Source organism: Dipodomys ordii, unplaced genomic scaffold, assembly GCF_000151885.1.
Source record: "Dipodomys ordii isolate 6190 unplaced genomic scaffold, Dord_2.0 Scaffold4, whole genome shotgun sequence".
Classification (NCBI taxonomy): domain Eukaryota; kingdom Metazoa; phylum Chordata; class Mammalia; order Rodentia; family Heteromyidae; genus Dipodomys; species Dipodomys ordii.
The window spans coordinates 37,275,400-37,298,559 of NW_012267220.1; the positions used below are offsets into that span (position 1 = coordinate 37,275,400).

The 23,160-nt window shown below is 36.2% G+C and overlaps 1 protein-coding gene across 1 annotated transcript in view; it reads left to right on the top strand.

Annotated features, from left to right (window-relative positions):
* Hook3 (hook microtubule-tethering protein 3) overlaps window positions 1-23,160 on the top strand; it is a 138,870-nt gene that overhangs the window by 44,208 nt on the left and 71,502 nt on the right. Inside the window, exons 4-6 of the mRNA XM_013024428.1 lie at window positions 4,597-4,647; window positions 10,045-10,177; window positions 17,561-17,628. Of these exons, the coding sequence (XP_012879882.1) occupies window positions 4,597-4,647; window positions 10,045-10,177; window positions 17,561-17,628 (252 nt within the window). The remainder of the gene's footprint in view (window positions 1-4,596; window positions 4,648-10,044; window positions 10,178-17,560; window positions 17,629-23,160) is intronic.

Sequence of the window (23,160 nt, forward strand, 5' to 3'; positions counted from 1 at the left end):
GAGTGCTAACCTTGAGCTAAAGAGCTGAGAGACAGCGCCCAGGCCCAGAGTTCAAGCCCCATGACCAACAACAAAAATTAATTACAACTCATTTTTTTTTATATTCTTATGTGATTTTACACTCAAGGAATTCCAAAAAAGCAAATGGAAAGATCCTGTGTACCTTTCACCAAATTACTCAAGTTAACATGTATAACTGATACATTACACAAAACTAGGAAACTAACTTTGGTATGATTTACATTTCATTCAGATTTAACAGTACACTCTTGTGTTTGTATGTACAATTCTTTGCTTCTCTGGCTTATGTATACTTTTTGTAACTATTACCACAGTGAAGATACAGAACTGTATCATCATCACTAGCCTCCTTTTTGCTGCCTTAAAAGCTACATTCATACTCTCTGCACTCCTAACCCTTTACAACAACTGTTTTCTTCTCCATCTCCATAATTTCACTACAATAAATTAAAAAAATATTTTTGATACTCTTAGAGGAAGAACACAAAGGTGCAATGCCTCTCTGCCTCTTATCATGTGTTTATCAAAACTTAAAAAAAAAAGTGCCAATATTGGCGCTTGAGCTCAAGGACTCATGCTCTTACTGAATTCTTTTTCTCAAGGCTGGAGCTTTACCACTTGAGTTACACCTCTACTTCAGATTTTTGCTGGTTAATTGGAGATAAGAGTATTCAATTTGTCTGCCTGAACTGGCTTTAAACATTCATCCTCAAATTTCAATGGCCTGAGTAGATTACAGGCATGAACCACTGGCACCCAACTAGTAAACTGATTTTTGTAATCCCATAATGGTCATGACTGGCAGTTTGAAAAAGCCCTAGAATTATTTTCTATTTGATATATACTATTGAACATTCCATAATACAAATAAGTATGTAAGTCTCTGTACTTAATGATAAACATGGTTTGTTTTTATATATTTCTCAAGATACGTGTAATGAAAAGTATTGATAGCTTAGGTATTGAGACTACCAAAATCTTAATTTGTTATTTTTACTAAATGAATGAATAGAAGCTTTATAGTGAGGGAACAGGGCTTAAACTGAGGGCTTGGAACTCTCACTTGGCTTGCTTGTTCATGTCTTGTTCTCTGCCACTTTTGAGCCCCACCTCTAGCACAGCTTTCTGCTGGTTAGCTGAAAAGTCTAAATGACTTTCCTTCCCAGACTGGCTTTGAACCATGATCTTCAGGTCTAAGCCTTCTGAATACCTAGGATTGTAGTTATGAGTCACCAATGCCCAAGGATAATGCATGTTTAAAATAATGTTACTAATTATTTTGTGTTTGCTTGCCGGCTTGACCAAAAACGGACTTCTCTCACACACATGTACAAAACTACATACTCATACTCACATGCACTGTCTTCAGTGTCATGAGTATGGCAATGGTAGTAATACAGAATTTTCATATTCTCAATGTTTGGATTTGAAATTCTTAAGCATATTTTACCTGATGACCTATTTTAATTTTATGGGACATTCATAAAAAACAAGATATAGAACTTTTTTGTGATGGGAAAAACTGCTATTTTAAGTAAACATGTCTGTTTTTAAGGTGTTCTAATTTCAAATGTTAAAATTATAAGTAAAAGAAAATATATTATGCATCATATCTCTGAATTTTTTCAGAAATATGAGCTTGTGAATTTTATTCATGAGGTTGATTGTTGATTTTGTTTTATTCTGTTGTGTTTGAGACAGTTATATCATTTAGCCTGAGTTGGCCTTAGACTCAAAATCCTTTCCCCCTTCCCAAGTGCTTAGATTGTAAACATATGCTTCCACAACAGGTTGGTTGGGGTTTTTTGGTTTTGTTTTTAATAAATGTTTTCTATTTTAAAAATAAATGCCTTCAGCTGAGTAAAGATAGTTCAGTCTCTCTCATTTAATTGTCACTGGTTCTACTATTTTGTGTTCTAGGAATCTTCGATGATAGATTAAGTATCTTTTTTTTTTTTTTTTTTGGGTCCGGTCATGGGGCCTGAACTCTGGGCCTGGGCGCTGTCCCTCAGCTCTTCAGCTCAAGGCTAGTGCTCTACCATTTAAGCCACAGTGCCACTTCCAGCTTTTTTCTTTTTGCTTATGTGGTGCTGGAGAATCAAACCCAGGGCCTCATGCATGCAAGGCAATCGCTCTACCACTGAGCCACCTTCCCAGATTAAGTATCTTTAATCCAAACTCCAAAACCCTTTTGATCACAAGCAGTTCAGATAAATGATGATCCATAGATTGATATGACACATTTAATTCAACACAAATTTAATTGTCTCAGGAGAAAAAGAGGTAAAGAATTTACAGTTTTCAGTAAATAATGCCAATGACTATGCCTTGTCACGTCACACAAATAACATATGGCCAGTGAACTTAAGTTCTCGATTGAGTAAATACTAGGAGATATACATGTGATTCTTTTTTTTTTTTTTTTTGGTCCGGTCGTGGGGCCTGAACTCTGGGCCTGGGCGCTGTCTCTCAGCTCTTCGGCTCAAGGCTAGCGTTCTACCACTTGAGCCACAGTGCCACTCTTGGCTTTTTTCTTTTTGCTTATGTGGTGCTGAGGAATCGAACCCATGGCCTCATGCATGCAAGGCAAGCGCTCTACCACTGAGTCACCTTCCCAGCCCCCACATGTGATTCTTTCTCCTCCTCATTTTAGGGTCCTTCTCATGGGACAAGTATTTGTAGTGCTTGAGAATATTATTCTGTGTTTTTTTTTAATATAGTGGTTTTAAGCAGGGTGCTGGTGGCTCATGCCTGTAATCCGAGCTACTCAGGAGGCTGAGATGAGGATCACAGTTCAAAGCCAGCCCGAGCAGGCAAGTCCATGAGACTCTGATCTTAAACCACCAGAAAACCAGAAGTGGCGCTGTGGCTCAAGCGGTAGAGTACTAGCCTTGAGCTGGAGAGCTCAGAGTCAGTGCTCAGGCCCAGAATTCAAGCCCCACAACCGACAAAAATAAAATAAAATAGTGGTTTTTCTTTTTATCTTAAAGCTCACAAATTCTTTGGTATTCAGTCAAAGAAACAAGTCTTCTGACAGTGGAGAAATTTGGAGACATAACTTGTGCATAAAGAGATTTCCGAGGGTTATTTTTACTTTATTGTTTTGCTTACTGCTCTCAATTTAGAACTTATACTATATGAGATGCAATTCTTTCTTTCTTTCTTTCTTTCTCTCTTTCTTTCTTTCTTTTCTTTCTTTCTTTTTTTCGGTTGGTCGTGGGGCTTGAACTCTGGGCCTGGGCACTCTCCTTCAGCTCTTCTGCTCAAGGCTAGCGCTCTACCACTTGAGCCACAGTGCCACTTCCAGCTTTCTCTGCTTATGTGGTGCTGAGGAATCAGACCCAGGGCCTCATGCATGCAAAGGAAGCACTCTACCACTAAGCCACCTTACCAGCCCAACAATTCTGTTTTTCTAGGGAAAATATACTTGTCTTTATTAAGGATACCATATGTATTTCTTAACTTATCTGCAGAAAGTCTGAGTAATTTAATCTTTTTTTTTTTTTTTTGGTCAGTTACATAGGGCTTGAACTCTGGGCCTGGGTGCTGTCTGAGCTCTTCAGCTCAAGGTTAGCACTCTACCACTTGAACCACACTGCCACTTCTGGTTTTCTGGTGGTTATTTGGAGATAAGAGTCACGGCTTTTCCTGCCTGGGCTAACTTTCAACCTTGATCCTCAGATCTCAGCCTCCTCAGTATCTAGGATTATAGGCGTGAGCCACTGGGACCAAGCTTAATTTAATCTTAACTGCAAATTTTATTCAAATACCTTGCAACTTTTTGTCAATGTCCACGTTAATGTTGAAACTTGTATATATATCTTTGAGATACTGGGGTTTGAACTCAAGGCTTCATTTCATGCATTTGTAGGCAGACCCTTTTTACTTGAGCTATGCCATCATCTCCATAATTGGAAACTTAATATGTGTTATATATCAGATTAAATAAATGAAGCCCAAAAGGGACCAATAATCCTTTTTTGATGATTAGTACAAGTGTGCTATTAAATTTTAATTTTTATTCACTTTGAATATTCTTTATATGAAATGCTTATAGTAAAAAATGTATCTAATTTTGAAGTTTTTTGGATTTTGGAATGTTTCCACTTTCCCAGCCAAATGTCCCTAGTCTGAAAATCTGGAATCCAAAATGACCCAAAATCTGAAACTCTGTGAATGTCACTATAACAGATTTTTTTTTCTTTTGCCAGTCCTAGGACTTCAACTTGGAGCCTGGGCACTGTCCTTGAACTTCTTTGTGCTCAGGAGTAACACTCATATCACTTGAGCCACAGTGCCACTTCTGGCTTTTTCTGAGTAGTTTATTAAGGATAAGAGTGTTGTGGACTTTTCTGCCCAGGCTAGCTTTGAGCCACAATCCTCATATCTCAGCCTCCTGAGTAGTTATGATCACAGGTATGAGCCACCGGCATCCAGATAACAGAATTTTTTATTAGGAATGTTCATAATTTTGTATTTGTGTTATGATTCAAGTTTAGCTCAGGGTTTTTTATTTATTAAATTATGCTTTGACGTGTGTTTGCTTTTTACCCACTTGCTTCTCTCTCTGAGCAGATTAGCAATTTAAAGAAAATTTTAAAAGGAATTCTGGATTACAATCATGAGGTAAGGCCTTTTTTTGTTTTATTCTACTTGGAAGTATTATTGTAGGATAGTTTGCCTTTAAAATAAGTTTTACATTAAGGAAAAATTACCTTCAGAATTAATAATCACTTTCTTATCCCTTGTGTAGTTGTTGGTTCAAACAGCTGTTTATCAGGTACTAACCAAATGAATAATATGCCTCATTATTTTATAGGTTATTTGTAGATGATTATTAATATATATTGATCCATTGATCCAGCCAGCAACTCTGTATCTTTTGATTGGAGAGTTGAGTCAATTACATATTGAGTGTTAGAATTGAGAAATATGTTAGGGGAAGAATCCAAAGGGGGAAAAAAAAAAAAGAATCCAAAGGGATAGCTCCTCTGAGCAATTAAGTACTCAACTAAGTATTCAAAATAAATACATGGAAGTGGAAATATATTTGGGGGGAGAGACAAAGGGTTTATAGCAATGGGAGGAAGGATGTGCAAATGTAGTCATTATATTCAATGTACATTATGTGAAAAATGAACTCTGTAACTTGAGAAAATGAGAGAATGAAGGAAAGAGTGACATTGACCAAGAAGTACTGTACTCATAATTTGACTTATGAAATTGTAACCCCTCCATATAACTACCTAATAATATTTTAAAAGAAATGAGTATATATAGATCCTATCATTAGTTATCCCCAATTTTGGTGTTGTCTTTTCTGTTTTTCCTGTTTGTTTGCTCATCTGGTGGGATTGTTTTCTCTGCCTCTTCCATGTTCATGTTAATCTTTTGTTTGCAGTATGTCTTTGAGTATCTTCTGTAGTGCTGGCTTGACTCATTTACTTGTGTTTCTTTTTCTTATTCTTTTTATTTTTAATTTTATAATTCACAGGTATCAATTGTTCCAAACAAGGAGTTTCATTGTTACATTTTCCTACATTTCTTATAATGTGCTTTGTCATATTCACCACTGTATTACTCCTGTAATTTTTTTTAAGCCATAAATTGTTACTTCTTGAAGGTGCTAAGAATGCTTACTAGATCTTTTTGGCTTAGAAGAAAGAACTTTTCATTATTTCTTTTTTGTTTTTCCATTTTGTAAAGTACAAATGATAATTTTCAATAAAGTAGCAGTGAAAAAGAAATTGAAACTCATTTCTGTGAAAATGGTGATAGTATTTCAGGAACTAGTTACTGAGGTATTATTATACTTAGTGCTGTACTCTTACCCATGAAGGAATGCTGTTATCCACAACTCACACTGAGAAAGGTCAGCAGCCTCTACATACCTCATTCATTTTCTCCTACTGTTTTTTACTTTTCTTTCTCTAACCCTACAACTTTTGTTTGGCAATATTTTGGCCTTAGGTCTACAACCTAACCTTTGTGCAACAGAGAATAATACTGTTAAGTTAGCATTTTAGCATTGATACTTTGCTTATGGCTTTTTAAAAGTCTAATTATAGTCATTATTATTTGATAATGAGGAACAGTTGATGTGACTAAAACTAAAATCAGATATTTACACAGCCATTTATTAAGCCCATTCTATGATATTTTACTCAGTCTCATTTCTCCTTTCACAGAACAGACTTTTTTTCCTTCTTACCACCTGCTATAATTTGTATTTAATATATTCCTTTTTTGCATTTACCTATTGTATTTCTTTTTTTTTGGGGGGCGGTCTGGCCGTGGGGCCTGAACTCTGGGCCTGGGCGCTGTCCCTGAACTTTTTGTTCAAGGCTAGTGCTCTACCTCTTGAGCCACAGCGCCACTTCCGGCTTTTTTCTTTTTGCTTATGTGGTGCTGAGGAATCGAACCAAGGGCCTCATGCATGCAAGGCAAGTGCTCTACCACTGAGCCACCTTTCCAGCCCCCTGTATTTCTTCATTTTGTTCTATAAATTATGAAAACAGAACTCTTACCTATGTATTTAATTTTTTTTTACAAATGCATACTCATTAATTCTACTTTAAAAATTTCTTCTAAAGCGACTTAGTAGCTACTTGGGAAGCTGAAATAGAAAGATCGCTTAAGCCCAGGAGTTTGAATCCAGCTTGGGAAACATGGTTACATTCCCAGCTCTAAAAAGAAATAATAGTAATATTATTATTATTATTAGAACTATCTACTTCATTAATGTACAGTAAGAAAAAATTGAAAATAACCCATATATTTGACAATAAGAAAATTGTAAGTTATTTGTAGAACAAATAGCATGTACCCATAAAAAGTACATATTTATAAAGACCTTATACAAATACAAAGTTACATGTACCATAAGTTACCAGTTTTATAGACCTCGACACAAATGTTGTAACTATGTCTATGTAAGTTCACAATTTCAAATCTCTTAGACCTGATTCATTATGAAGTCAGTTCTCAGCTTGAACTCAGGGTCTGGGTACTGTCCCTTAACTTTGATGCTCAGTGTTGCTACTTTGTCACTTGAGTATCCACAGTTATACTCAGCCACCTGAGTAGGTAGGATTGCAGGTGGGAGCCACTGGTGCCCAGATGCTGGTTTTACTTTCATGTTTTGGTAGAACACATTTTCTAGTAGCATCTTTCAAAATCTATGATCATTTTTTTAGTCATTGCAAATTAGGAGATAATCTTAACTATCCCTTCAGGGTTGAGTTGGTTGTGATAATCTATAACTTCAGTACTGCTGTTAAAATTTTTCATTCAGATTTCCCATTTTCTTTTGTTAACTTGTATTATTTGCTGGAAGCTGGAAGTTGTTAGTTTCCCTTGGTTTTGTTTTTGCTTTGTGCTGGTCCTGGGACTTGAACTTAGGGCCTGGGCACTGTCACTGAACTGAACCTTTTGAGCCATAGCTTTACTACTTTTGGTCGTTAATTGGAGACAAGAGTGTCATGGACTTTCCTGTCTAGGCTAGCTTTGATCCGTGATCCTAGATCCCAGCCTCCTGAGTAGCTAGAATTACAGGTAGGAACCACTTGCTGCATATTTATATATGCATACATGCATACATATATATATATATATATATATAATTTTACTGTTATTATTAAGATGTTGCACAAAAAGGTTATCATTTCATAAGTCAGGTAATGGTACATTTCTTTTTTTTGGACAATATCACTCCTTCCTTTGCTTTGCCCCACTTTTCCCTTTCTGTCCATGCCCACAATTTACATAGTTCATTTTTTTATTCCAAGTTTGTTAATGGCATGCTTTGGTGTGAGGTCCATTTTTTGGTTGGGGTTTGTTTTGTTGTGCCTGGCACTTATTGAGGCCTTAAAATACCTACTAGTTTTAATTTTAGGCATACTTTTATATACATAAAATTTAATTTCCAAGAACTCTTTCAGTTTTCCAAGTGGAATTTTCATATCCTTTTCTTGTTTTATGAGTATATTTTCTGATTTCAGAATATATTTATCAGATATGTTCTTTGTTTAACCTATCTGCTTAGTTTTTCCTAGATAGTCATCACTTAATTTTTTTGTGTGTGTCATTCTAAAAGTTATCTTTCCTTTTCAAGGAACAAAATTATCTTTGTATTGCTTGACGATGCATTCATTCATTTAATTCATTTGTTTTCCATTATCATTTAGAATAAAATTTACTTCTTTAACATAATTCACAAGGACCTAAGTGATTTATCCCCATTCCTATCTTCACTTCAATTCCTATTATTCTTTTCCCCCAGACATGCTACCCTCATCAGGTGTACCCCACCTCAAGACTTTGTCCTGGCCTTTGAGGTGTGCATTCCTTGCATATTGTATAGTTAACACTTATAATAGAGGCCCTTCTTTCTCACAAAGATCCATCACTTTTCATTGTAAACATATTCATAAAGTACATTAAATATAAATGTGAAGTTTAATAGTTAATTATGAAGAGAATAATCATGTAATGACTGTAACTTTGCCACTAGATTACCGCTTTCCTTTCTCCTATTCAGAGAAAAATTGATCCGTGTGTGTGTGTGTGTGTGTCTGTGTCTGTGTCTGTGTGTCTGTGTCTATGTGTGTGTGTGTCTGTCTGTGTGTGTGTGTGTGTCTGCCAGTTCTAGGGCTTGAACTCAGGCCTGGGTGTCTTAACTGAGCTTTTTTGCTTAAGACCAACATTCTACCATAGCTCTCCTCTAACTTTTTGTGGTTAATTTGAGGTAAGACTCTAAGGGACTTTTCCTTCCTAGGCTGGCTTTGAACCATTATCCTCATATCTCAGCCTCCCCAGTAGCTAGGATTAGAGGCGTGAGCCATTTGCATTTAGCTCAATCCTGATCTTTTAAATAATCTTTTTCCTTTCTTAATAGTTGTTTGCTGTTGTTTTTAGTTGTTGGTGGGTTTTTTTCTTGTTAGTTTGCTGGACTCAAACTCAGTGTCTAAGCATTTTCACTCACAGATGGCTCTACTTGAGCTATACCTCCAGTTTAGCTTTTTTGCTGGTTATGGTTAGCTTGAGATAGAGTTTTGAGGGACTTTTCTATCTTTGAATTGTAATTCTCAGCCTCCCAAGTAGTTAGGATTACAGGCATGATACATCAGTGTCCAACTTCTTTGATAGTTTTGCCATTTATGGAAGTATCAATAACAGCATTAAAATTTTCATTTTCTTTCACTTCCTGCATCATGCTGTTGTTTGAATTTCTTTATTTTTTTTTTTTCATGTGGGAGATTTTACTCAACTGTGTTCATAATCCTGCCTTTATTGACATTTAAGAGTAAAACTGTAAGCCGGGCGCCGGTGGCTCACGCATGTAATCCTAGCTACTCAGGAGGCTGAGATCTGAGGATCACAGTTCAAAGCCAGCCCAGGCAGGAAAATCTGTGAGACTCTTATCTCCATTAAACCACTAGAAAACTAGAAGTGGCACTGTGGCTCAAGCGATAGAGCACTCGCCTTGAGCTGAAGAGCGCAGGGACAGTGCCTAAGCCCAGAGTTCAAGCCCCACTACCGACAAAATAAAAAAAGTAAAACTGTAAAAAGGCTAATATCTTAGTGGGTGTGTTTTTAGTCTTAAAGTTCTCTGTAGAATTATCCAGTAGACATTCTCACATTTGTTTGTGTAAATCATTTTGTTTGGTACTAAGTTCACCATGAAGAAATCCTTCATTCTTCTTTCTGGTATAGATTTTTTCTACTCATCATTTGAGAGAGAAATGGTTCTAGTTCATATCTAGTTCGTATCCAGTCACACTCAGAGCAGTAGTATAGTTTCTTTGTTCAGTATATGTACCACACATCAAATCAGGGACTAAGTTGCAGTGAGGCAAAACAGTTATAATGTAGGTGTGGAAGGCAAAAATAGAAGTTGGGAGTAAAATTTTCAAAACAGCTTTGCCCTTGGTAGAAAGTTTATGGTGATAATTAATCTCTGCTAGTTATATTATATGGTTAGATAACTGTGAATGCAGTAGTAATCTTCTTATTTCCATTCAGATTTTAGGACAGCAGATTAATGACTTTACTCTTCCTGATGTGAACCTTATTGGGGAGCATTCTGATGCAGCAGAGCTTGGAAGGATGCTACAACTAATTTTAGGTTGTGCTGTGAATTGTGAACAGAAGCAAGGTAATTTACTTAAACTTAGTGTGTGTATTTAAAATATTGAAGGAAGTAATATATAATGTATAATAAATATTTTATGTATAATCAGAACCTCAAGAACATCTTTCTAAGGCTATCCATTTTCTATAATTTTGCTAATACTTTGCTTTTATACTTAAGTTTTGCAAATGAGAATAAATTCTTTATGGTAATAGTCTTTCACCTGTAAGACCACATAATTCTTTTATTTATTTTTATTGTAAAGGTAATGTACAGAGGGGTTGCAGTTATAAAAGTCAAGTATTGAGTACATTTCTTTTTGAACAGTGTCACTCCCTCCCTCATATTCTCCTAGTTTTTTTCCCACCCAATCCCTTTCCCCCCCAAGTTGTATAGTTCATTTCTAACATAGTGTCTAGTGAGTATCACTGCTGAATTAGTTCACCCTTTGTCCCTCCATTTCTGAAGACCACATAATTCTATGAGTATGTTTTTTTATTTGTTATGGTGCTGGGGATGAAACCTGAGGCCTCATACACACCAAACCATGTATGCTACCATTGAGCATATTGTTTTTCTTTGTAGTATTGGGGGATTAAACTCAGGTTCTCAAGCTTGCTAGGTAAGTTGCTCTACCATTTAAGCCATTCCATCAGCCCCTTTTTGTGTCAGTTATTTTGCTTATTTTCAAGATAATATTTCACTTTATACCTGGGCCAGCTGACCTGTAGTCCTCTAAATTATATTTCACCATTGTCCTTGGAGCGTGACAAGTACATGCCAGCTTGTCATCCATTGGGCTTCTTCTGTATCTGGGATGAAAGGTACCACTGCACTTTGTCATTGGTTGAGATGGAATGTCATGAATTTTATGATTCAGCTGGCTTTGAACCTCAATCCCTCAATCTCTGCTAGGATTATGGGCATGAGCCACAGTGCTCAGATCATGTAGATTATTTTAATGCAGTTTAACAACAGGTGATGAAATTTAATGTTAAGAGGGCATGGTCCATCTATTACTTTAGAAATTCAATGAGCAAACAGTTGCAGTGTAATGAGAGTGACTGAGATTCCCCCTTGCCCAGCATATGTCTATAATAGATGTCTTAGAAATATTTTTAAAACGTTGAAGCGTTGTCTTTGCTGGGGGGGAAAAGAGTGGGAAATGTCATTGTACATACTCTCTAAATAATAAAAATAAATTTCGAATTTAGTTCCCTACCCATAAATCTAATAGATATTCTCTCATGAAACCATCTCTTCTGTGTGTGTATGTGTGTGTGTGTTACTGGAATTGAGCATAGATCCTTGTACATACAAGGCAAGTACCCTAATAGAGAGCTTCCTCCTAAATTTTAAAGGTACTTTGACTATCTTTTAAAGGAAGAAATAATATTGTACATTATCAAAATGGTTTTATTCTACTTTTTTGTGTGTTAAAACTATAAGTTACTTCATATTAATGTACCCTAGCAAGAAAACCTTAAAGTTTAAAAACCATTCACGATTCATTTTATGAAGATGGACAGACTTAAAATTAATGATTTGTCTATGTGTATCTCAATACTAAAAAGCTGTCAGAACTACCATGTAAATCAATTATTTTTCTTTATTTCCTTTGCATTATAATTTAAAATACCCAATTCTAAGTTCTTAGATGGAACTGGTCCCTTACATTAAGTACTGTTATACATAATAGTAAGTACTATTAATGGTTGGTTTACTAAGTAGTTGTTCCTTTTGTAAAATAACAGTTTACAATATATTTCTGTATTTAGATTAAGAGCATGGGCTATAGTATTTAACCAGACTGTTCAGTGCAGTTCCACTGCTGTACATTAGAGGGTAGGTATGTTATTGAATCTCAGCCTTTTAGCTTCTTAGTAAAATAAACATTTAGTGCCTACTTCATAAGGTCACTCTGGTGACTAAAATGATGAGATAATGAATGTAAAACAGTAGTTGTTTGCATATAGTAATGGCTCCAACAATATTAGTTACATGGAATGTAACTTGTTACAGACCTTTTTTTTTTTTTAATTTTGTTTTTGGGTCAGGTTGTGGGGCCTGAACTCTGGGCCTGGGTGCTGTCCCTCAGCTCTTCAGCTCAAGGCTAGCACTCTACCGCTTGAGCCACAGCGCCACTTCCGGCTTTTTTCTTTTTTCTTATGTGGTGTTGAAGAATCGAACCCAGGGCCTCATGTATACAAGGCAAGCACTCTACCACTGAACCACTTTCTCAGCCCCCTACATACCATTTTTTAAAACATGCATTTAAGCTATCTTTTGTGCATTTTTATAAGCTTTCAGATAGTCACAATTTTGAAACTATCTTATCATAAGGAAGTCTTTAATAGTTTATGTTTATTCTATGAATATAGGGCATATAAATTAGTGAAGTGTAGACTTAGAAAAAGTTATATGTATTAAATTAAATTAACTTTGCAGAATTTGTTAGAAATATATATTGCTTTTATGTGTCCAAGAAATCCAAGGTGACATATATGTACTTTTTAAATTAAAGACCAGCATTGATATTTGCATAATAGTGTGGTCAACTTTTAGATACTTAAGTGTTCATCTGATCTTAAGTAAAGCTTTTTTTCCCTGTATTGACAGTTTTTCATTTTCACAATTTCAAATTATCATACATAGATATATTTTACCTTAAATATAATTTTCCTGTTCTCTAGTTGATTTATTTCACCAATATTTATTGAATTGATAAATTACAGGCTGATTACCTTGTAGTAGACAAAAAAAGATACAATATTTGCTCTCTTGAAGCTTGATTGGTGAAAAAGATATTAAATAATAACAAAAAATCAAATCAGAAAAAGAGATAGACTATTTTCCTATTTCCTCAAACCTGAAAATGGGAATTATATTTCTGTTAACTTGTTTTTATTCTATTTTAGTGGTCTAGAAGTCTGGAAGTTTAATAATAGTTAATGTTTCTTTGAAACTGACTGGTTTTATTAGTCTTCCATTCATGATTTTTTTTTTTCTTGGTCCTGGGGCCTGAACTCTGGCCCCCATTCAGGACTTTTTAAACCATATATTCTTGATCTCTGTATATTACTAAGATGTCTTAAAGTTCCTGTCAAGACTTTAGAGAAATCTCTTAAGAATATACTTTTTTTTTTTTGGTGGGGGGGTCTGGTTGTGGGGCCTGAACTCTGGGCTTGGGCACTGTCCCTCAGCTCTTCAGCTCAAGGCTAGAGCTCTACCACTTGAGCCACAGCGCCACTTCTGGCTTTTTTCTTTTTGCTTATGTGGTGCTGAGGAATCGAACCCAGGGCCTCAGGCATGCAAGGCAAGCACTCTACCACTGAGCCACCTTCCCAGCCCCATTAAGAATATACTTTAAAGAGGATGAGAAATTGCTTAATTGTTTATGAGTATCTGATAATGACATTTTTTGTTATTGTTGTTGGTTGTGAGACTTGAACTGGTGGCTAGGCACTATCCCTGAGCTTTTGTGCTCAAGGCTAGTGCTCTACCACTTTGAACTACAGCTCCACTTCTGTTTTGGGGGTAGCTAATTGGAGATAAGAGTCTCATGGACTTTCCTGCCTGCGCTAGCTTTAAACTGTAATCCTCGATCTCAGCTTCCTGAGCAGCCAGGATAACAGACATAAGGTACCAGTGCCCATCTCTAGTATTGACTTCTAAGGGAACCTTAGAAAATTCATCAAGCCCTAGTCTTCCAGAGTTCTTGGAAATGTATACCTATTAAATTAGCATGTTGAGTAATCATACTTATTACAGAATAGAATTAGAAACAGTAAAGATATTATCTATATCTGCATTTCTATTCCTAAGGAAAAATAAAATAATATATATTGAGCTTCTTGCACAAACTAAATGTTCTGTATGGGTACGTAGATTTAGTTTTCCCCTTGACATTGTATAAATGATAAACTTGTTGAGCAGAATTTTAACATCTCTCTAATTCTTATTTAGAGTATTTTCTGCTCTCAGGAATATAGTAGAGTTAAGAATCATACATAATTGCAATTCTGAATGTTAAGTATTAGCTGTTACTTTGTATGTATAGGTTTATTGGTTACTTCAGCCATTTGCTATCTAACTTTTGAGATGGGTTTGTTTTAGTGGTTTGGGTTTAGAGCTTTTGTTCTTGGGGGTGCTGCTTTTTTTTTTTCTATCTAACCTTTGATGAGGTTCTCAGCCTATTTCCTTGTCTACACAATGAGTATGCAAAATCTTGAAGTCATGAGGAGTGAATGAAATTACATCTGAGTTTTTCTTTGTAAAAGCACTATATAAACAAAAAGGGCTTTTGTGAGATTTTATTTCCACCAAGGATGTGGCTTAAGTGATAGAACATTTGCCTGCAAGGTCCTGAGTTAATTCCCAGTACTGTGAGGTAGAATGAGAAATGAGGAACAGTTGCTAAGAGCTTTGACTTAACTGACTTAACTTTTTCTTGACTGACTTCTCTAATTGTGGTGAATTAGTTATGACAGGTTGTAGTAGTAGAAAACACACTGACAATAACATTTGATTCTCTTCTATCTGATATTGTGCTAGACACTAATAAAACAAAAATGGTTTTACAAATTAGGAAGTTGGGGCTCATAAATATTTGATGTGCCAATATTTCTTACTTGTCAGAGACAAGTAAGACAAAAAATGTCTTCCACATTTAAGCTTAATTTGTGCTAAACCAGGCTATGAGTTTGGACAGCTAAGATTCAGGGTAAACTCTTTTGCATAGTGCACTTCATTCTCCAACATTGCTTCATAAATGTGTACTCAGTAATCACATCTAATTGTGTTTTAGACTTCACAGATATGTAAATCATGTTCTATTTAAAATATTACACACTAATGTATTTCTCATCATCATTTTATCATTTATCATTTTACGGTGTTCGCGGGGAAGGGCCTTGACGTGGCAACACCGCTTCTTAACTAACGCTTCCCCTCTCACACCTACTAACATCCTGACCTCCCTGCCCCACTGTTACTTCTTTGCTTCTGGTAGACTACCATTAAGCTGCTTTTCCCCATTACATGTCACTGCTTCCTTTCTTCTATGTTCACAGTCTTTCATTTTGAGGGCTGGTCAACCATCCTCACTACACTAGTTTCTGTGTTTGATACCTTAGAGTAGAATACCTTAAAAAATATTCTCTTGCTGTATTTCAGTAATATAGTGGTTATCATTCAGAAAACTAAATAAAAATTGAGCTCTAGCTAAAGGAATTCTCTTTTTTTGGTTGTTTTTACACTGGTCCTGAGGCTTGAACTCAGCATCTAGGCAAAGTCCTTGAGCTTGTTAGCTTACACTCAGTGTTCTTATTACTTGAGCCATAGCTCTATTTCCTACTTGTTTGGTGTTTAATTGGAGGTAAGAGTCTTGCACACTTTCTGCTTAGTCTGTCTTCAAACCACAATCCTCTTATCTTAGCCTCTTGAGTAGCAAGGATTACAGGTGTGAGCCACTGACCCCAGCTTAAAAGAATTCTATATTTACCAAACAGTAATTAAGTCATAATATAGTTATCCTCTTCCCTAAAATTTGTGATTAAGATTTAGTTGTGTTTTGTATATTGTATGCATAACCACACTGAAATTTCAGTGGGTACAATTTCCTTAAAACATGTTTTTGGGGCTGAGAAGGTGGCTCAGTGGTAGAGTGCTGGCCTTGCATGCATGAGGCCCTGGGTTAGATTCCTCAGCACCATGTAAACAGAAAAACTGGAAGTGGTGCTGTGGCTCAGAGTGCTCACCTTGAGCTGAAGAGCTGAGGGACAGCACTCAGACCCAGAGTTCAGGCCCCACCGACAAAAAACAAAAAACATATTTTTGATAAGCTAAAAGCTTTGACATTTACAACTAGAATATTACAATATTAATAACTAGTAATGATATAAGATTAGTTTTTTATAAAACTAGTTACTTGTTTGGCAGAGGATTACAGACAGATTGGCCTTCCAAATGTATGTCTTTTATGAAAATATGACTTTGACAATTTCACATTAAGACTTCTCTAAACAAGTATTTGGAGTGGTGAAATTATTTTGTATTTGAATTTTGTGTATGTGGAATCACAGAGGCAAAGTTCAGGTAAAAACTTCCTCATTACCTTGTAAAGTATATATTTACTTTTGAATCCGCCTGACCTGTTGATACTTTATGGTCAGTATACTTTTGTCATCCATTATTGGATTTGAGAATAATTTAAAACAAGGATTTTTTTTTTGTCAGTTGTGGGGCTTGAACTCAGGACCTGAGCACTGTCCCTGAGCCTCTTTGTGCTCAAGGCTAGCACTCTACCACTTGAGCCACAGTGCCACTTCCAGTTCTTGAGTGGTTAATTGGAGATATGTTCACAGAGACTTTTCTGCCCAGGCTGACTGCAAACCATGATCCTCAGATCTCAGCCTCCTGTGTAGCTGGGATTACAGGCACAAGCTATTAGTGCCTGGCTAAAGCAAGGCTTTTAGAAAGAAAGGAATTGTTTTTCAACATTAGTAATAGTAACAGCTAAGAAATCTTTCTCTTTTTAGTTCTGGTAAGAATTAGACTATAGTGGTTGTTTCTTTAGCATAGTAAAGATGTGGGACATCATTTTATTTTATTTTTTATTTTTTGGTCCGGTCGTGGGGCTTGAACTCTGGGCCTGGGCGCTGTCCCTCAGCTCTTCAGCTCAAGGCTAGCGCTCTACCACTTGAGCCACAGTGCCACTTCTGGCTTTTTTATTTTTTCTGCTTATGTGGTGCTGAGGAATCGAACCCAGGGCCTCATGCATGCAAGGCAAGCCTCTACCACTGAGCCACCTTCCCAGCCCAGTGAGACATTATTTTAAACCCCAAATCATACAGTAATTAGCAGTACGAAGAGTTTCTGTCTTAAATTCCTTTGTCCTAAACAGGTGTCGGTTTCATTGTTTTTTTTCCTCTGTTGTACAAAATATGAAGTTAAGAGTTTGCCCCATTCAACCCTTGATGTCACATAAGATTAATAAAGACTTCAGAATTTTTTTAAACAATGTAGTAAAGAATAATGTGAACAATAATGCTTGGATTTTAGAAAAGTTCTTTCTGGCTTTAGACTTTGCCATTTCATCATTCACATTGATGCATATTTATTATACTCATGCTGTATTCACTGATCTTTAGCTGAGCTTCAACTTTATAAGCAATGGTAAAAGGAAGAAAAAAATGTCTTCAGGGAAGATAAATGCAGTCGTCTTCAGCCTTTACTGTGGCATGTATATGAGGCACACACACACCATGTATGAGAGATTGTAGGAAGAGTCAACACATAGGAAACCACTTATAAAAATCAATGAAGTATTAGCCTTTACTCCTTTTACTTTACTCCTTTACTGTTTTTAACTTGAATAGTGACATTCCAGATTGTTTTTGTTTACAGAATACATTCAAGCCATTATGATGATGGAAGAATCAGTTCAACATGTTGTCATGACAGCCATTCAAGAGGTATGTTGGAGTTTGTGCATACTTTGTGACAAACTAAAATAGAAATTTTAAGTTTAAGTAATAGAAGTTAAAAATTTTGAAAAGGAATCTACTCATTTTTTGACAAATTTTGTTCAGGGCCTCATATAACTTAAACTCTTAAGCTCTTATTGTCATCATCATCATCATCATCATTCTCCTACTTTTTCTTTACACTTAGGATAGAACTTACTTTATTTTTTAAAATCATACTTGGTTAAAACATTTTTTTTTTTGCTATTGGCTCAAATTCAGCCTGGGCACTGTCCCTGAGATTTTTTTCCCCAAATTTATTGTTATTTATATTCAATAAAATGGAGGGGAAAATCCAGTTTTGAGCCAAGAAGGAAATTCAACAATGGCAGAAAACTTAAATGTGCTAATGACATTTTTTTCCATCCTGATGAGTCATATAATTCATTTGTTCAGTCCAAAAATTCTTTAAGAAATAGTCCTTTAACATTATCTATGTCCCTGAGATTTTTCCTCCAGGTTAATGCTCTACCACTTGAGCTACAGCTCATGTTCTGGCTTTTTTGGGTAGTTAATTGGAGATAAAAGTCTCACAAGGCTTTCCTGCCTGGGCTGACTTTGAACCACAACTTCACATCTCAACTTCTTGAGTAGTTAGGATTATAAGCATGAGCCATCTATGCCCAGTTCACAACTCTTTAAATTTTAAATGCTTTCTTTGCAAATATAAATGTATCTATTCCCTCATTTTTAAAAATATCTTTAATGAAAAAAAAAAAGGAGGCTATGATCCTAGATCCTCAGGAGACTGGGATCTGATGGTCACTGTATGAAGCCAGCCCAGGCAGCAAAGTCCTTAAGCTTGCTGAGCTACACTAGGGAATCAGATCTATGTCATTATCAACTCTAATGGTCATACTTTTCAACTAAAAAAATCAATCCAGATTGTCTAATGCATGATCTGATCACAGAACAGAATATTTAAAATTAGGCTTTTCCCCTGAAATCCAGGCCATCTGCTTACTGTTGTGTTACTCCACCCATTGGCTTCCTCATCACACACAGGCCTGGAGATGCCCCCAGCTGTTAGCCAGGCCTTGGGACTGAGAAGTAGGGAAAGGGAAAAAGAGCTAATATATACTGAGTTCTTGCCATGTGTCAGACACTTTCTATTATCTCATTAACTGCCCAAGACATCCATCTAAAGATAGGTACTCTGATAATCCTTTGCACAGATGAGGAGACTGGTTCAGACAGCTAGACCCTTTCCCAAGGTCACACAACTACCAAACTAGGCTCAGAGTAGGCTCATGACCCCAGTGAGGTGAGCTATCTAGCAGAGAAAGGCCTTCTAAGGAGTGAGAGAAGCACAGAGCAGAAATGCTAGTCAGCTATTGTGAACTTGGGATATAATGGTAAGAGGTAAAGAGACCAAAGGCAGATCCCAGCCCTGCTCTTCTCTATCTTCTGGAATACACATTCAACCTCTCAGTCCCATACATTGTAAGTATACTGGTACGTGCTCACAGGAAGTGAGGATGTTAGGAGGGGCTTGGAGCTCATCTCCAAGGAATAGTTGGAGGAACTGTCGCTATTTGGCCTGGATTTGTGACTTCAGAGATTTCCATTTCTCTTTTTTTTTTTTTCTGTGCCTCCCCTTACAGACTTATATAGTTCTGAGGGATACAGAAGACAGGCATATTCTGTGTGGTCCTAGAAGTCAAAGATAAGAGGTGCTTGCTATAGGGAGTCAGATTTGAAACTTGCTCTGGTCAGTCCAAACTATCCTGTCATATCCTAGAGAGAGCATGAGCTCCCCATTGCTACAAATATATATATATATATATATATATATATATATCTTTAATGAGCCAGAAACTGTAGACTAATTCCCAAATATAATAATAAGTAATATCTATTATAAATGAGCTGCCTACATCACATTTAATATTTGGTTCTCTGTTTGACAAAAGTGAGTCCAATTCCAGTCATATTCCAGGCAATTTCTGTTGAATATGTAGATCATAAACTTATGAAAGTACAATATCTAATAGCTAGTTGATCTCAACATGTGAGAATCTTTTCAGTCATAAAAGAAATGAGGCACAATCTTAAAGAAATGAAAACTACAGATTTGATAGGAATATGCAACTAATAGGAAATTACATGACAGGGAAAATGCCAAATATAAATTGTGTTGTCTTATACATTTTTGCATTTATCTCTGACACTACCCAGAGTTGAGCCATATTTCGGTTTAAGGACACAGTCATCCCCTCAGAGACTAGCTCCAGTTTCAGCAGTATCCAGACTACCTTACATCTGAACAATTTGCTTTAAATTCAGGGGTTCCCACTACACTTCAGTTTCATAATTCACTAAAATGATCTAGAATTCAGGAATGGTAATAGTTCTATTATAGCAAATGGATGCGTTTTTACAATGTTAAGCAAAATAAACATAAGGCAAATATCTGAGATGGTTCTAAATGCAAAGCTTTTGTTGTCTTTTCCCTCTGGACATGTTATTTTCTGGCTTATCTCATGACAATATACAGAGTTTTCTCAAACAGGGAAGTTCATGTAGCATTTTATATCCAGAGTCTTCATTAGGAATTTATTACTTTAAAGTGATTATTTGAATCACTGGCCATGAGCTTGAAATTGGTTTCCAGCTCCAACTTTGTAGATTGTGTGGTTGATCTACTTGGCATGGCTTGCCCCGACCTGTATTCATTTTTCTTAACTGGCTATAAATAATAGACACTGTTCTCAAAAGGAAAATCCCAAAGATTTAGAGACTACTTTTTAGGAACTAGAGGACAAAGGCCAGCCAAGATTTTTACTATACAGTACCTTTCAAAAAAACAAAGTATTTTGAAAAATTGATCACATTTATGTTTTGGCACTGATAGCAAGAGTGTAAATCCAGGTAATCTTTTACAGTCCTATACAATTAGCTTTTAGATGAGGATTAAAATGACTACTATCCAAGCAAGATACCAGCTTGCTTTGTACTTTAGTCCTAGATTGGTATGGCTTCTCTTTAGTTACCAGTGACCTAGCTTTTTATCTGTAACATCAACCTAATAAAATCTGTGCTATCCTGGGCTGGGAAGGTGGCTCAGTGGTTGCATGCATGAGGCCCTGGGTTTGATTCCTCAGCACCACATCAGCAGAAAAAGCTATGGCTCAAGTGGTAGAGCACTCGCCTTGAGCTAGCTAAGGGACAGTGCCCAGGCCCAGAGTTCAGGCCCCATGACCAACCCCCCCCCAAAAAAAAATCTGTGCAATCTTTACACAATTCCCACTGAGTGGTTCAACTTGATTCCCAAGCTCCAGCTTTCACATTCACAGTCCAACCAGCAAGAAGAATGAAGGGAATGTACTTCTTAGTAAACTTGTATGGCTTCTCACCCACAGTAGTTACATATCAGTCACACAGTTATCCAGGAAAACTGAAAAAAATGTGGATCTTATTCCTGGTGCTCATAGACTGTAAGGATTCTTTTCCAAAACAAGAATAGGAAAAAGAAAAAGAACAGTATTTACCTTACTGTAACCAATCCTTTAGTTGTACTTTAAAGAACTTATCCTGGGCTGGGAAGGTGGCTCAGTGGTAGAGTGCTTGCCATGCATGCATGAGGCCCTGGCTTCAATTCCTCAGCACTACATAAGCAGAAAAAAAAAGCCAGAAGTGGTGCTGTGGCACAGGTGGTAGAGTGCTAGCCTTGAGCTGAAAGCTGAGGGACAACGCCCAGACCCAGAGTTCAGGCCCCACGACCAGCGAAAAAAAAAATTTAAAAATTTAAAAAATAAAGAACTTATCCTAAAAGAAACATGAAATATAAAGGCAAGCTACAATAATAATAGTAAACATGTTTTAAAACCTATTATATGCTAGATAGTGCTGATAGTCACTAACCAGTGTCATCAGTTAACTCATTTTAAATTAATTTTAATTAATTAAATTAATTGTAATTACTACTCAGATGAAAATTTTATGTTATATTTTATCACAATAATAAAATGACTGGGCTGGGAATGTGGCTCAGTGGTAGAGCGCTTGCCTTGCATGCTCGAGGCCCTGGGTTCGACTCCTCAGCACTACATAAGCAAAAAGAAAAAAGCTGGAAGTGGCGCTATGGCTCAAGTGGTACAGCGCTAGCCTTGAGCTGAAGAGCTGAGGGACAGTGCCCAGGCTCAGAGTTCAGGCCCCACGACCGGACCCCCCCAAAAAAAACAATAATAATAAAATGAAGAAGTATTTACACTATAATCCTGGGAAATAGAAGTAATTGTCATCATTTTATAAAATAGAAAACTGAAGCATAGGAAGTGAGTAATTTGCTCAGTTTCACACAAAAAGTAGTGGCAGGTAGAACTCAGATCATACCTATAACCAATCTCATACTATATCTCCTCAGAATAATTACCTCAGTACTATTCCTACTATTGAAACATTAAATATAACCTAAATACCCAGCAGTATGGCAGTAGATAAATTCATTATGGTATATATTGGCTTATTGCATAGTTATTAAAGCATACTTTTGAAAAATATTTAATGCTATGGAAGAAACTATGCAATACAAAAAAAAAGGACACCAAAGTAGAAAGCATGAGTAGTATAGTTTCATTTCTGTTAAAAATTAAGCCGAATGCTGGTGGTTTAAACCTGTAATCCTAGATACTCAAGAGGCTGAGATCTGAAGGTAGATTTTCGAAGCCAGCCTGGACAGATAAATCTGTGAGTTCTTTTCTCCAGTTATCCAACAAAAAGCCAGAAATGGATATGTGGCTCAAGTGGTAGAGCATCAACTTTGAGTGAAAAAGCCAAGCAAGAGCATAAAACCCTGAGTTTAAAACACAGTACCACACCCCTCAAAATTAAAATGAGTAAAAATACATTTATCATATTAGCATTCTAGATTGTTGCATACTCTTTACTATTTCTGTTTTCTAATTTTGTTAGCAGAAATATATAAAAACGGTGTGTTTCCATTAGTAAGCTAGTATTTAAATTATTGTAACTCCATCCAATGGAATATTATATAGCTGATAACATGTTAAAATGTGTAACATGATAAAAAAGAATGGACAAATTTGAAAATTTGAATGAAATGAGATACACAATTGTATGTATGATAGATGCCAATTAGATTTTTAAAGTATACCTATTACATAGATACTTTATTCATTTACCAAATAATTGTTTGATACCGATTAATTCTAGTATTGGTTACCATGACACAAGTAGACACTAGGGTTGAAATGCAGTTGAAAGCACCATGATGAAGAAAATATAAAAACATCCAAAAAGAATTATTTAAGACTGTTTTGGTGTTAAGTAAAGCTTCTCTAAGGAGAAGATTTAAATTCTGAAAGGTGAGGTGAGGTGAAATAAGAGAAGTGCAGAATGGTTTTGGAGTCCAGGAAGCAAGAGAAAGCAATACATAGAGGAATTCAATTAAAAATCAGTACCCATAGTAATATTGTGAGGAGAGTAGTCAAGAGATGAAACAGGAAACAAAATTATTAA